At 44.8% G+C, this 14001-nt stretch overlaps 1 protein-coding gene across 2 annotated transcripts in view; it reads left to right on the forward strand.

The window, feature by feature from the left end:
- Positions 1-14001, forward strand: part of LOC115149323 (A disintegrin and metalloproteinase with thrombospondin motifs 6-like) — a 163718-nt gene that overhangs the window by 65939 nt on the left and 83778 nt on the right. Inside the window, exons 10-11 of one of the 2 annotated variants that reach the window (XM_029692096.1) lie at positions 1442-1588; positions 13533-13674. In XM_029692096.1, the coding sequence (XP_029547956.1) occupies positions 1442-1588; positions 13533-13674 (289 nt within the window). The remainder of the gene's footprint in view (positions 1-1441; positions 1589-13532; positions 13675-14001) is intronic. The other variant, XM_029692097.1, reaches the window with a different exon arrangement.

The raw sequence follows: 14001 nt of genomic DNA on the forward strand, positions 1-14001 counted from the left end.
CTCGTTTTTTTGCCCATATCGTGGCAGTGTGGAAATGATCTCAAATTAGTGCAGGAAATTATTTTAGGTTGAAGTTGAATTGAACAGTATAAACCAATCAGAATGGAGAAAGACCCATTTAAATAATGTATCATATATGTGATACCACCCTAGGGTCACGCAGTACTCATGAAGCAAATTTAGAACGTTTATTAATCAAAAACATAAAATACCGTCAAATACCATCATACAGTCAAAAATGTGAAAAATACCATGATATGATATTTTGCCGATATCGCCCCGCCCAAGGTTGAACCTCTTTCTTTATCTCTCTGTCTCTCTCTTTGTCTCTCTCTCTCTTTCCCTCTCCCTCTCTTTCTCTCCTCTCTTTCTCTTTATGTCTCTCTCCTTCCCATCTCTCTCTCTGTCTCTCTGTCTCTCTGTCTTTATCCCCACCCCGCTCTCTGTCTCTCTCTCCTTCCCCTCTCCTTCCCCTCTCTCTCTCTGTCTCTCCGTCTTTCTGTCTCTCTGTCTTTATCCCCACCCCTCTCTCTGTCTCTCTGTCTTTATCCCCGCCCCGCTCTCTGTCTCTCTCTCCTTCCCCTCTCTCTCTCTGTCTCTCTGTCTCTCTGTCTTTATCCCCGCCCCGCTCTCTGTCTCTCTCTCTTTCCCCAAGTCTCATTGAGAGCATAGAGAGTTTGGCTCTGGTCTATCCCCACCTCCCTCCTCCCCTGTCTGTAGCTGGCTGCTGTTCTGTAACTTGCCAGTCAAGACCTGTAGATGGTGATTGGTTGACAAGCAGGCAGCATCAGGGTGGTGATTAAAACTCTCTGCTCCCTCCAGCGCTCCAGACAAAGCCTGACCCCTGACCTCTAGTCCCCTCTACACCAGCTGTTACAGCCAGGAGCCAGGGAGCCCTTTCTAACATCTCAAACCCTCTCTACCTCTCTCTAACCCTGCCCTACATGTAGAGGAGGTGCCGGGCAGAGTTATAGAAGAGGTAGAAAAGTGCTGCAGGTAGCCTAGCGGTTAAGAGCATTGGGCCAGTAACTGAAAGGTTGCTGGTTTGAATCCCCGAGCCGACTAGGTGACCAATCTGTCTAATTGGTCCTGTAAGTCACTCTGGATAAGAGCGTCTGTAAAATGAGGTACAGGGAGGTAGAGATACATTCCCAGAGGTAATTATTGAACCTATCTGACTGCTCTGTACCCATCAGCCACAGTATTAGATATTTCTCTCAGTGACACCACCCATCTCTCTTTGAATGGCATTTTTGGCCAATCTGGGTAAAAGCTGTCCTCAGGCACAGATCTAAGATCACCTGATCCTCCCCCAAACCATACCTTAACCTATATGGTTGGAAAAAGAAAAACTGACCTTAGATCTTTAAGTCTTGAGGCAATTCCATCTTTCTCCATGTTTGACCCGCCCTCCTCTCTGTCCTCCATTTTGCGCTTACAGTTTCGGGATGAACCATGATGGAATAGGAAACTCATGTGGGACTAAAGGCCATGAGGCAGCCAAGCTGATGGCGGCCCACATCACAGCTAACACCAACCCCTTCTCCTGGTCGGCCTGCAGTAAGAGCTACATCACCAGTTTCCTCGAGTAAGTGGAAGAGGGGCATTCCTCCGCGTGTGTGTGTACCTGTCTCTGCCTGTGTGTAGAGATCTCAGTTTATTCTCACTTAAAACCACATATTGAAACTCTTGTACATATCCTGAACAAATCCTTAACTTCCTCAGTGTGTAAAAAGACATGTATAGCCTTCCAGCCATCCAAACATTGATCCTAGGTTTTGGGACAGAAACAGAAAGCCTACACTTCTCCTCCTCAAAATGTTCTTTCTCTCCGTGCCTTGAATAACAGATCGATTTGTTTTCTTGCTTCAGTAAAGAAGGATAATTCTTAGTTTATTTCAAATATTTGTCTTAATTTGATAAGTGCCCCTCAGGACTGGCTGATGGTAGCAGATAGAGTCTGGGTTTAGAAGTATGAAATAAATTGTCCAGTCAGACAGCGTCCATAGAAAACAAAGTCACTTGGCCTTGAAGGTCCTCAACTCTTAAACTCGTTGAATGGTTTTCAGTGAGCATATGTGTGTGTGTGTGTGTGTGTGTGTGTGTGTGTGTGTGTGTGTGTGTGTGTGTGTGTGAGAAGGGATAATGGTGGTTCTGGTTGTCAGAGTGTGTTCTCTGGTGAAAGCCTTCAGAGAGCTACTTACAACACAAAGTAGCATTGGTACATAGACATATACATTACAGTACCATGTGCCAACTTCTCACAGTAACACACAGAGATGCCTCTCCACGGTTTCTGGACCTTCTCACTATGGCCTTCTCTTTTCACGGTTAGATCATCTTGGAGTCTAGTACTGTTTCAGACCAAGGGCATAGAGGATTCATATTTCATATTTTGTTCACATTTGTGTGACCCCTTTTTTGTGGCACTTTTTCTCCTCTGAAAGTCTGTTGTTGATGGATTGTAAGCTTTCGCAGAATTCATGTTTGTCTATGTCTTTTCAGTTCTGCTTTTTACTTTTTGATGTCTGTCTTTCTCCTATGAAGTTTTGTCTGTAAACTAGACTTACCCTCCCAAGGGTTCTCTCCCTCCAACAGATTTTTAGATATGTCACACATTTCTTCTTGCCAAGTAAACAACTTTGGCTGTGGTCTTGGCCTAGATACACTGGTGCAATATGTGGCTGGTCGTTTGGGTTCTGAAGAATGGTTTATGAATGCAAACACAGTTCAGACAGTATGTCATAAATCAGTAGTTTAGTAACTTTTAGCCTAGTTACATTCACTATAGATATACGACATGGAGAACACTCCAGTCTGGTCACTGGCCAATCCTTTTGAGGTTTTATATTGAACCAATATCTAGTCTTAATATTCCACCCAAAAACTATATTTTGGTATTTGTTTCATTAGTCCATTGTTGACACAGCCCCCAAAATATTTTGCTTGCCAACAATCAAATTTTCAAGATATGTAACTTTCTTAATACAGAAATCGTCCCCGTATGATGCAAAACGCAGCATCGCATAATGCAAAATGAATCATACTGGGACGATTGCTGTATTTTGAAAGTTACAATGACGGCCCGGCTAGGCCGTCATTGTAAATAAGACTTTTTCTTAACTGACTTGCCTAATATAATAAAGGTTAAATAAGTAATAAAATATCTAGCCTTAACATGGCTGACCAAGGTGGGAGTTAAGGGTCCGGTTCTTATTAGAAGAGATGTCCTCTGTGACAGTGTAATGAACTTGGCTTATCCCAGAGGACAGGAAGCTGCTTCATCTGGCAAATAATACTTTCTATATTTAAACATCAGACTATTTGGTTTGTCCCCGAACCAATAAACAGTGGGGTCTGTCCCAGCCCTTGTCTGCCGTGGTGTGGGTCAGTGTGGTGGGCTGGGGGGGCTAGCAAGGCTCTCTCTGGTGAGACGGACCTCTCCACACCATGGAAAAATATTATTCCACCACAGATAAACAGAGAGATAGTTTCCTATTAGATGTGCTGTCTGATAGTGTGGGTTAGGTGTGCTGTCTGATAGTGTGGATTAGATGTGCAGTCTGATAGTGTGGGTTAGGTGTGCTGTCTGATAGTGTGGATTAGATGTGCAGTCTGATAGTGTGGGTTAGATGTGCTGTCTGATAGTGTGGGTTAGGTGTGCTGTCTGATAGTGTGGGTTAGATGTGCAGTCTGATAGTGTGGGTTAGATGAGCTGTCTGATAGTGTGGGTTAGGTGTGCTGTCTGATAGTGTGTGTTAGATGTGCTGTCTGATAGTGTGGGTTAGATGTGCTGTCTGATAGTGTGGGTTAGATGTGCAGTCTGATAGTGTGGGTTAGGTGTGCTGTCTGATAGTGTGGATTAGATGTGCAGTCTGATAGTGTGGGTTAGATGTGCTGTCTGATAGTGTGGGTTAGATGTGCTGTCTGATAGTGTGGATTAGATGTGCTGTCTGATAGTGTGGGTTAGATGTGCTGTCTGATAGTGTGGGTTAGATGTGCTGTCTGATAGTGTGGATTAGATGTGCTGTCTGATAGTGTGGGTTAGGTGTGCTGTCTGATAGTGTGGATTCGATGTGCAGTCTGATAGTGTGGGTTAGATGTGCTGTCTGATAGTGTGGGTTAGGTGTGCTGTCTGATAGTGTGGATTCGATGTGCAGTCTGATAGTGTGGGTTAGATGTGCTGTCTGATAGTGTGGATTAGATGAGCTGTCTGATAGTGTGGGTTAGGTGTGCTGTCTGATAGTGTGTGTTAGATGTGCTGTCTGATAGTGTGGGTTAGATGTGCTGTCTGATAGTGTGGGTTAGATGTGCAGTCTGATAGTGTGGGTTAGGTGTGCTGTCTGATAGTGTGGATTAGATGTGCAGTCTGATAGTGTGGGTTAGATGTGCTGTCTGATAGTGTGGGTTAGATGTGCTGTCTGATAGTGTGGATTAGATGTGCTGTCTGATAGTGTGGGTTAGATGTGCTGTCTGATAGTGTGGGTTAGATGTGCTGTCTGATAGTGTGGATTAGATGTGTAGTCTGATAGTGTGGGTTAGGTGTGCTGTCTGATAGTGTGGATTCGATGTGCAGTCTGATAGTGTGGGTTAGATGTGCTGTCTGATAGTGTGGGTTAGGTGTGCTGTCTGATAGTGTGGGTTAGGTGTGCTGTCTGATAGTGTGGGTTAGATGTGCTGTCTGATAGTGTGGGTTAGGTGTGCTGTCTGATAGTGTGGGTTAGATGTGCTGTCTGATAGTGTGGGTTAGATGTGCTGTCTGATAGTGTGGGTTAGATGTGCAGTCTGATAGTGTGGGTTAGGTGTGCTGTCTGATAGTGTGGATTAGATGTGCAGTCTGATAGTGTGGTTAGTGTGCTGTCTGATAGTGTGGATTAGATGTGCTGTCTGATAGTGTGGATTAGATGTGCTGTCTGATAGTGTGGGTTAGATGTGCTGTCTGATAGTGTGGGTTAGATGTGCTGTCTGATAGTGTGGGTTAGATGTGCTGTCTGATAGTGTGGGTTAGATGTGCAGTCTGATAGTGTGGGTTAGATGTGCAGTCTGATAGTGTGGGTTAGGTGTGCTGTCTGATAGTGTGGGTTAGGTGTGCTGTCTGATAGTGTGGGTTAGATGTGCAGTCTGATAGTGTGGGTTAGATGTGCAGTCTGAGAGTGTGGGTTAAATGTGCAGTCTGATAGTGTGGGTTAGGTGTGCTGTCTGATAGTGTGGGTTAGATGTGCTGTCTGATAGTGTGGGTTAGGTGTGCTGTCTGATAGTGTGGGTTAGATGTGCTGTCTGATAGTGTGGGTTAGGTGTGCTGTCTGATAGTGTGGGTTAGGTGTGCTGTCTGATAGTGAGGGTTAGATGTGCTGTCTGATAGTGTGGGTTAGATGTGCTGTCTGATTGTGTGGGTTAGATGTGCTGTCTGATAGTGTGGGTTAGATGTGCTGTCTGATTGTGTGGGTTAGATGTGCTGTCTGATTGTGTGGGTTAGATGTGCTGTCTGATAGTGTGGGTTAGATGTGCTGTCTGGTAGTGTGGGTTAGATGTGCTGTCTGATAGTGTGGGTTAGATGTGCTGTCTGATAGTGTGGGTTAGATGTGCTGTCTGGTAGTGTGGGTTAGATGTGCTGTCTGATAGTGTGGGTTAGATGTGCTGTCTGATAGTGTGGATTAGATGTGCTGTCTGATAGTGTGGGTTAGATGTGCTGTCTGGTAGTGTGGGTTAGATGTGCTGTCTGATAGTGTGGGTTAGATGTGCTGTCTGATAGTGTGGGTTAGATGTGCTGTCTGGTAGTGTGGGTTAGATGTGCTGTCTGATAGTGTGGGTTAGATGTGCTGTCTGATAGTGTGGGTTAGATGTGCTGTCTGATAGTGTGGGTTAGATGTGCTGTCTGATAGTGTGGGTTAGATGTGCTGTCTGATAGTGTGGGTTAGATGTGCTGTCTGATAGTGTGGGTTAGATGTGCTGTCTGATAGTGTGGGTTAGATGTGCTGTCTGATAGTGTGGGTTAGATGTGCTGTCTGATTGTGTGGGTTAGATGTGCTGTCTGATAGTGTGGGTTAGATGTGCTGTCTGATAGTGTGGGTTAGATGTGCTGTCTGATAGTGTGGGTTAGATGTGCTGTCTGATAGTGTGGGTTAGATGTGCTGTCTGATAGTGTGGGTTAGATGTGCTGTCTGATAGTGTGGGTTAGATGTGCTGTCTGATAGTGTGGATTAGATGTGCTGTCTGATAGTGTGGGTTAGATGTGCTGTCTGATAGTGTGGGTTAGATGTGCTGTCTGATAGTGTGGGTTAGATGTGCTGTCTGATTGTGTGGGTTAGATGTGCTGTCTGATAGTGTGGGTTAGATGTGCTGTCTGATAGTGTGGGTTAGATGTGCTGTCTGATAGTGTGGGTTAGATGTGCTGTCTGATAGTGTGGGGGGGACCTAGAGGCTGCTGGCTGCTTTCACACTGCCTCTGGCCAATCTGCATAGTAAAGAGAATAGGATTTTAATTTGATTGTTTATTTTATCATTCGATAGCCCTTTTCAGTGTAGCTACTACTGATGAGACAACTTGTAGTTGAAATGGTTATTCAGATCAGACAGTCCCAACCTCTGATCAAGAAGAGGGAGACTGCCATGGCGCAGCTCTCTAGTTCACTCTCTCTTTCTCTTCTGTTTCTTTCTGTTCTCTCTGTCCTTCCTCTCTCTCCTTCCCCCTCTCTCTTTCTGGGTCTGTGAAATCATAAACTAAACGTAACTAAGCGTTTATGTTGTTGGCGAGCCATCTTATCCTTTCGAGGGATGAGAAGCATTCTGCAGCACACTGCTGCTGCTGCCATGGCTCTAATGTGTATTACAATGACTCTAATGTGTATTACAATGACTCTAATGTGTATTACAATGACTCTAATGTGTATTACAATGACTCTAATGTGTATTACAATGGCTCTAATGTGTATTACAATGACTCTAATGTGTATTACAATGACTCTAATGTGTATTACAATGACTCTAATGTGTATTACAATGGCTCTAATGTGTATTACAATGACTCTAATGTGTATTACAATGACTCTAATGTGTATTACAATGACTCTAATGTGTATTACAATGACTCTAATGTGTATTACCATGACTCTAATGTGTATTACAATGACTCTAATGTGTATTACAATGACTCTAATGTGTATTACAATGACTCTAATGTGTATTACAATGACTCTAATGTGTATTACCATGACTCTAATGTGTATTACCATGACTCTAATGTGTATTACAATGACTCTAATGTGTATTACAATGACTCTAATGTGTATTACAATGACTCTAATGTGTATAACAATGACTCTAATGTGTATTACCATAACTCTAATGTGTATTACAATGACTCTAATGTGTATTACCATGACTCTAATGTGTATTACCATGACTCTAATGTGTATTACAATGACTCTAATGTGTATTACAATGACTCTAATGTGTATTACAATGACTCTAATGTGTATTACCATGACTCTAATGTGTATTACAATGACTCTAATGTGTATTACAATGACTCTAATGTGTATTACAATGACTATTACTAACCCGGAGTAGTAGTAATAGTAATAGTACCAGTGGTAATAGTAGTAGTAAAAGTTATAGCTATCGTATAATATAGCAGAGCAGGACATAGTAATAGTCTTCGGTAAGAACCAGTCGTCTGCCCTCAGAGCGGACAGGGAGACGGGGAGAGAACAGAGAAGCATCCGTTCAACACCACCATGTCTTAAACAAGCTCCACTTCCCAACCCAGAATAAACACACACAACCAACCTAACAAAAGCTGCTCTGTCTGTCCTGACTGCTTTCCTGGCCACACTTTTAGTATTTCTGTTTTCTCGGGCAGCGTTAAAAAGTTGCTAAACCAGAATACAAAATTGCAGTCTTTCTCTGTGTGTCTTTTCAGAGTGAGTTCTCTGTGCTTTGTCTTTCTCTGTGTGTTTTTGTGTGTGTGTTTGTGTGTAAGTGCGTGTGTGCGTGTGCTTGTTTTCAGAGTAAGTTCTTTGTGCGGCAGACATATTTCTATCTGACAAAACAGACTAAAAACAATTCCAGCTTTGGGCTGGTGACCTCAGGACTTTTCTCTCTCTTTCTCTCCTTCTGTCGTTTTATTGGCTCCTCTGTGGATTCCATACGTACGGTGCCGTCACAGCGCCATATCAGCTGAGAGCAGTGAGTTTCAGACAAACAGACAGACAAACAGACACCGTTGACTGCTCATAGTCTGGGTTTTCCTCCTCTCTTCTCCTTGTTGTGTTTTTCCTCGTCTATACGTTTTTTTCACCTCTTCTCCTCCTTCACTCTATCTATTTGGTTAGAGGCAGACTTCTCCCCCTTCACTCTATCTATAAGGTTAGATGCAGACTTCTCCTCCTTCACTCTATCTATAAGGTTAGATGCAGACTTCTCCCCCTTCACTCTATCTATAAGGTTAGAGGCAGACTTCTCCTCCTTCACTCTATCTATAAGGTTAGAGGCAGACTTCTCCCCTTCACTCTATCTATAAGGTTAGATGCAGACTTCTCCCCCTTCACTCTATCTATAAGGTTAGAGGCAGACTTCTCCTCCTTCACTCTATCTATAAGGTTAGAGGCAGACTTCTCCTCCTTCACTCTATCTATAAGGATAGAGGCAGACTTCTCCCCCTTCACTCTATCTATAAGGTTAGAGGCAGACTTCTCCCACTTCACTCTATCTATAAGGTTAGATGCAGACTTCTCCCACTTCACTCTATCTATAAGGATAGAGGCAGACTTCTCCCCCTTCACTCTATCTATAAGGTTAGATGCAGACTTCTCACACTTCATTCTATCTATTGGGTTAGAGGCAGACTTCTCCTCCTTCACTCTATCTATAAGGTTAGATGCAGACTTCTCCCCCTTCACTCTATCTATAAGGTTAGATGCAGACTTCTCCTCCTTCACTCTATCTATAAGGTTAGAGGCAGACTTCTCTCCTTCACTCTATCTATAAGGTTAGATGCAGACTTCTCCTCTTTCACTCTATCTATAAGGTTAGAGGCAGACTTCTCCCCTTCACTCTATCTATAAGGTTAGATGCAGACTTCTCCCCTTCACTCTATCTATAAGGTTAGAGGCAGACTTCTCCTCCTTCACTCTATCTATAAGGTTAGAGGCAGACTTCTCCCCTTCACTCTATCTATAAGGTTAGAGGCAGACTTCTCCCACTTCACTCTATCTATAAGGTTAGATGCAGACTTCTCCTCCTTCACTCTATCTATAAGGTTAGATGCAGACTTCTCCCCCTTCACTCTATCTATAAGGTTAGAGGCAGACTTCTCCCACTTCACTCTATCTATAAGGTTAGATGCAGACTTCTCCCACTTCACTCTATCTATAAGGTTAGAGGCAGACTTCTCCTCCTTCACTCTATCTATAAGGTTAGAGGCAGACTTCTCCCACTTCACTCTATCTATAAGGTCAGAGGCAGACTTCTCCCCCTTCACTCTATCTATAAGGTCAGAGGCAGACTTCTCTCCCTTCACTCTATCTATAAGGATAGATGCAGACTTCTCCCCCTTCACTCTATCTATAAGGTCAGAGGCAGACTTCTCTCCCTTCACTCTATCTATAAGGTTAGATGCAGACTTCTCCCCTTCACTCTATCTATAAGGTTAGATGCAGACTTCTCCTCCTTCACTCTATCTATAAGGATAGATGCAGACTTCTCCCACTTCACTCTATCTATTGGGTTAGAGGCAGACTTCTCCTCCTTCACTCTATCTATAAGGTTAGATGCAGACTTCTCCCCTTCACTCTATCTATAAGGATAGATGCAGACTTCTCCTCCTTCACTCTATCTATAAGGATAGATGCAGACTTCTCCCCCTTCACTCTATCTATAAGGATAGATGCAGACTTCTCCCACTTCACTCTATCTATAAGGTTAGATGCAGACTTCTCCCCCTTCACTCTATCTATAAGGTTAGATGCAGACTTCTCCCCCTTCACTCTATCTATAAGGTTAGATGCAGACTTCTCCCCCTTCACTCTATCTATAAGGTTAGAGGCAGACTTCTCCCACTTCACTCTATCTATAAGGATAGATGCAGACTTCTCCTCCTTCACTCTATCTATAAGGTTAGATGCAGACTTCTCCTCCTTCACTCTATCTATAAGGTTAGATGCAGACTTCTCCTCTTTCACTCTATCTATAAGGTTAGAGGCAGACTTCTCCCCTTCACTCTATCTATAAGGTTAGATGCAGACTTCTCCTCCTTCACTCTATCTATAAGGTTAGATGCAGACTTCTCCTCCTTCACTCTATCTATAAGGTTAGAGGCAGACTTCTCCTCCTTCACTCTATCTATAAGGTTAGAGGCAGACTTCTCCTCCTTCACTCTATCTATAAGGATAGAGGCAGACTTCTCCCCCTTCACTCTATCTATAAGGTTAGATGCAGACTTCTCCCACTTCACTCTATCTATAAGGTCAGAGGCAGACTTCTCCCCCTTCACTCTATCTATAAGGTTAGAGGCAGACTTCTCCCCTTCACTCTATCTATAAGGTCAGAGGCAGACTTCTCTCCCTTCACTCTATCTATAAGGATAGATGCAGACTTCTCCCCCTTCACTCTATCTATAAGGTCAGAGGCAGACTTCTCTCCCTTCACTCTATCTATAAGGTTAGATGCAGACTTCTCCCCTTCACTCTATCTATAAGGTTAGATGCAGACTTCTCCTCCTTCACTCTATCTATAAGGATAGATGCAGACTTCTCCCCTTCACTCTATCTATAAGGTTAGAGGCAGACTTCTCCCCCTTCACTCTATCTATAAGGTTAGAGGCAGACTTCTCCTCCTTCACTCTATCTATAAGGTTAGAGGCAGACTTCTCCCCTTCACTCTATCTATAAGGTTAGAGGCAGACTTCTCCTCCTTCACTCTATCTATAAGGTTAGAGGCAGACTTCTCCCCCTTCACTCTATCTATAAGGTTAGAGGCAGACTTCTCCCACTTCACTCTATCTATAAGGATAGATGCAGACTTCTCCTCCTTCACTCTATCTATAAGGTTAGATGCAGACTTCTCCTCCTTCACTCTATCTATAAGGTTAGATGCAGACTTCTCCTCTTTCACTCTATCTATAAGGTTAGAGGCAGACTTCTCCCCTTCACTCTATCTATAAGGTTAGATGCAGACTTCTCCTCCTTCACTCTATCTATAAGGATAGATGCAGACTTCTCCTCCTTCACTCTATCTATAAGGATAGAGGCAGACTTCTCCCACTTCACTCTATCTATAAGGTTAGAGGCAGACTTCTCCCCTTCACTCTATCTATAAGGTTAGATGCAGACTTCTCCTCCTTCACTCTATCTATAAGGATAGATGCAGACTTCTCCCCCTTCACTCTATCTATAAGGATAGATGCAGACTTCTCCTCCTTCACTCTATCTATAAGGTTAGAGGCAGACTTCTCCCCTTCACTCTATCTATAAGGTTAGATGCAGACTTCTCCTCCTTCACTCTATCTATTGGGTTAGAGGCAGACTTCTCCCCTTCACTCTATCTATAAGGATAGATGCAGACTTCTCCCCCTTCACTCTATCTATAAGGTTAGAGGCAGACTTCTCCCCCTTCACTCTATCTATAAGGATAGATGCAGACTTCTCCCCCTTCACTCTATCTATAAGGTCAGAGGCAGACTTCTCCCCCTTCACTCTATCTATAAGGATAGATGCAGACTTCTCCCCCTTCACTCTATCTATAAGGTTAGAGGCAGACTTCTCCCCCTTCACTCTATCTATAAGGATAGATGCAGACTTCTCCTCCTTCACTCTATCTATAAGGTTAGATGCAGACTTCTCCCACTTCACTCTATCTATAAGGATAGATGCAGACTTCTCCCCCTTCACTCTATCTATAAGGTTAGAGGCAGACAACGGTTCCCCTCTGTTTTGACACATGAATGATGCAGTGCCACACAATTGAAACCATACAAGACAGGTGTGACTAGGGTTGTTATAAACTGTATTTTCATCATAAGTCATTTTAAGTCATTGTGGTGAAATTGTGAAAGAATGTGTACAGTATAGGGTGAGAGGTGGCCTGTAAAAGAAAGGATTGATGTTATGTTGCTAAACCAGTGATCCTCTCTCCTGGTCATGGAGGGCTGCAGTATGTATATTAGTAGCTAGTAGCTTCTGTCTATACTTAGCCCCGTGTTTCCAAAACTCTCCCTGAGCCATTGCACTTATTTGATCTATTCCAACGCTAGCACACCTGATTCAACTAGTCAACTAATCATCAAGCCCTTGATTAGTCCAATAAGTTGTGGTAGACCTGGAACAGACCTGGAGAGCTAGCCTTGAACGGCTGGGGGGTACTGGAGGAGAGCTAGCCTTGAACGGCTGGGGGGTACTGGAGGAGAGCTAGCCTTGAACGGCTGGGGGGTACTGGAGGAGAGCTAGCCTTGAACGGCTGGGGGGTACTGGAGGAGAGCTAGCCTTGAACGGCTGGGGGGTACTGGAGGAGAGCTAGCCTTGAACGGCTGGGGGGTACTGGAGGAGAGCTAGCCTTGAACGGCTGGGGGTTACTGGAGGAGAGCTAGCCTTGAACGGCTGGGGGTTACTGGAGGAGAGCTAGCCTTGAACGGCTGGGGGTTACTGGAGGAGAGCTAGCCATGAACGGCTGGGGGTTACTGGAGGAGAGCTAGCCTTGAACGACTGGGGGGTACTGGAGGAGAGCTAGCCTTGAACGACTGGGGGGTACTGGAGGAGAGCTAGCCTTGAACGGCTGGGGGGTACTGGAGGAGAGCTAGCCTTGAACGGCTGGGGGTTACTGGAGGAGAGCTAGCCTTGAACGGCTGGGGGGGTACTGGAGGAGAGCTAGCCTTGAACGACTGGGGGGGTACTGGAGGAGAGCTAGCCTTGAACGGCTGGGGGGTACTGGAGGAGAGCTAGCCTTGAACGGCTGGGGGGTACTGGAGGAGAGCTAGCCTTGAACGGCTGGGGGGTACTGGAGGAGAGCTAGCCTTGAACGGCTGGGGGGTACTGGAGGAGAGCTAGCCTTGAACGGCTGGGGGTTACTGGAGGAGAGCTAGCCTTGAACGGCTGGGGGTTACTGGAGGAGAGCTAGCCTTGAACGGCTGGGGGTTACTGGAGGAGAGCTAGCCATGAACAGCTGGGGGTTACTGGAGGAGAGCTAGCCTTGAACGACTGGGGGGTACTGGAGGAGAGCTAGCCTTGAACGACTGGAGGGTACTGGAGGAGAGCTAGCCTTGAACGGCTGGGGGGTACTGGAGGAGAGCTAGCCTTGAACGGCTGGGGGTTACTGGAGGAGAGCTAGCCTTGAACGGCTGGGGGGGTACTGGAGGAGAGCTAGCCTTGAACGACTGGGGTACTGGAGGAGAGCTAGCCTTGAACGGCTGGGGGTTACTGGATGAGAGCTAGCCTTGAACGTCTGGGGGGTACTGGAGGAAGGTTTGGGAACCACCGCCATAGGCTCTGTGGGTGTGGTGTGTAAGAAACAATCCTATTGTAGGTTTGTTTTTTTGACAGCTCAGGTCGGGGGACGTGTCTGGACAATGAACCTCTGAAACGAGACTTCCTGTACCCAACAGTGGCCCCGGGGCAGGTGTACGACGCAGACGAGCAGTGTCGCTTCCAGTACGGAGCCTCTTCACGACAGTGCAAATATGGGGTAAGAAACCTGCGTCTCTCCGACTCTACAGTATGCATACAGTCTCTCTCCCTTACATCGGAGGACCATGCTGTTAAGGGAATAGTGGATCATAATCAGGGTTAGGGAGTTATTATCATAATCATGGTTAGGGGTGTTATCATCATAATCAGGGTGTTGTCATCATAATCAGGGTGTTATCGTCATAATCGGGGTGTTATTATCAATCAGGGTGTTATCGTCAAAATCAGGGTTTTATTATCATAATCAGGGTGTTATTATCATAATCAGGGTGTTATCATCATAATCAGGGTGTTATCATCATAATCAGGGTGTTATTATTATAAT

The sequence above is a fragment of the Salmo trutta genome, chromosome 15, assembly GCF_901001165.1.
Source record: "Salmo trutta chromosome 15, fSalTru1.1, whole genome shotgun sequence".
Taxonomy (NCBI): Eukaryota; Metazoa; Chordata; class Actinopteri; order Salmoniformes; family Salmonidae; genus Salmo; species Salmo trutta.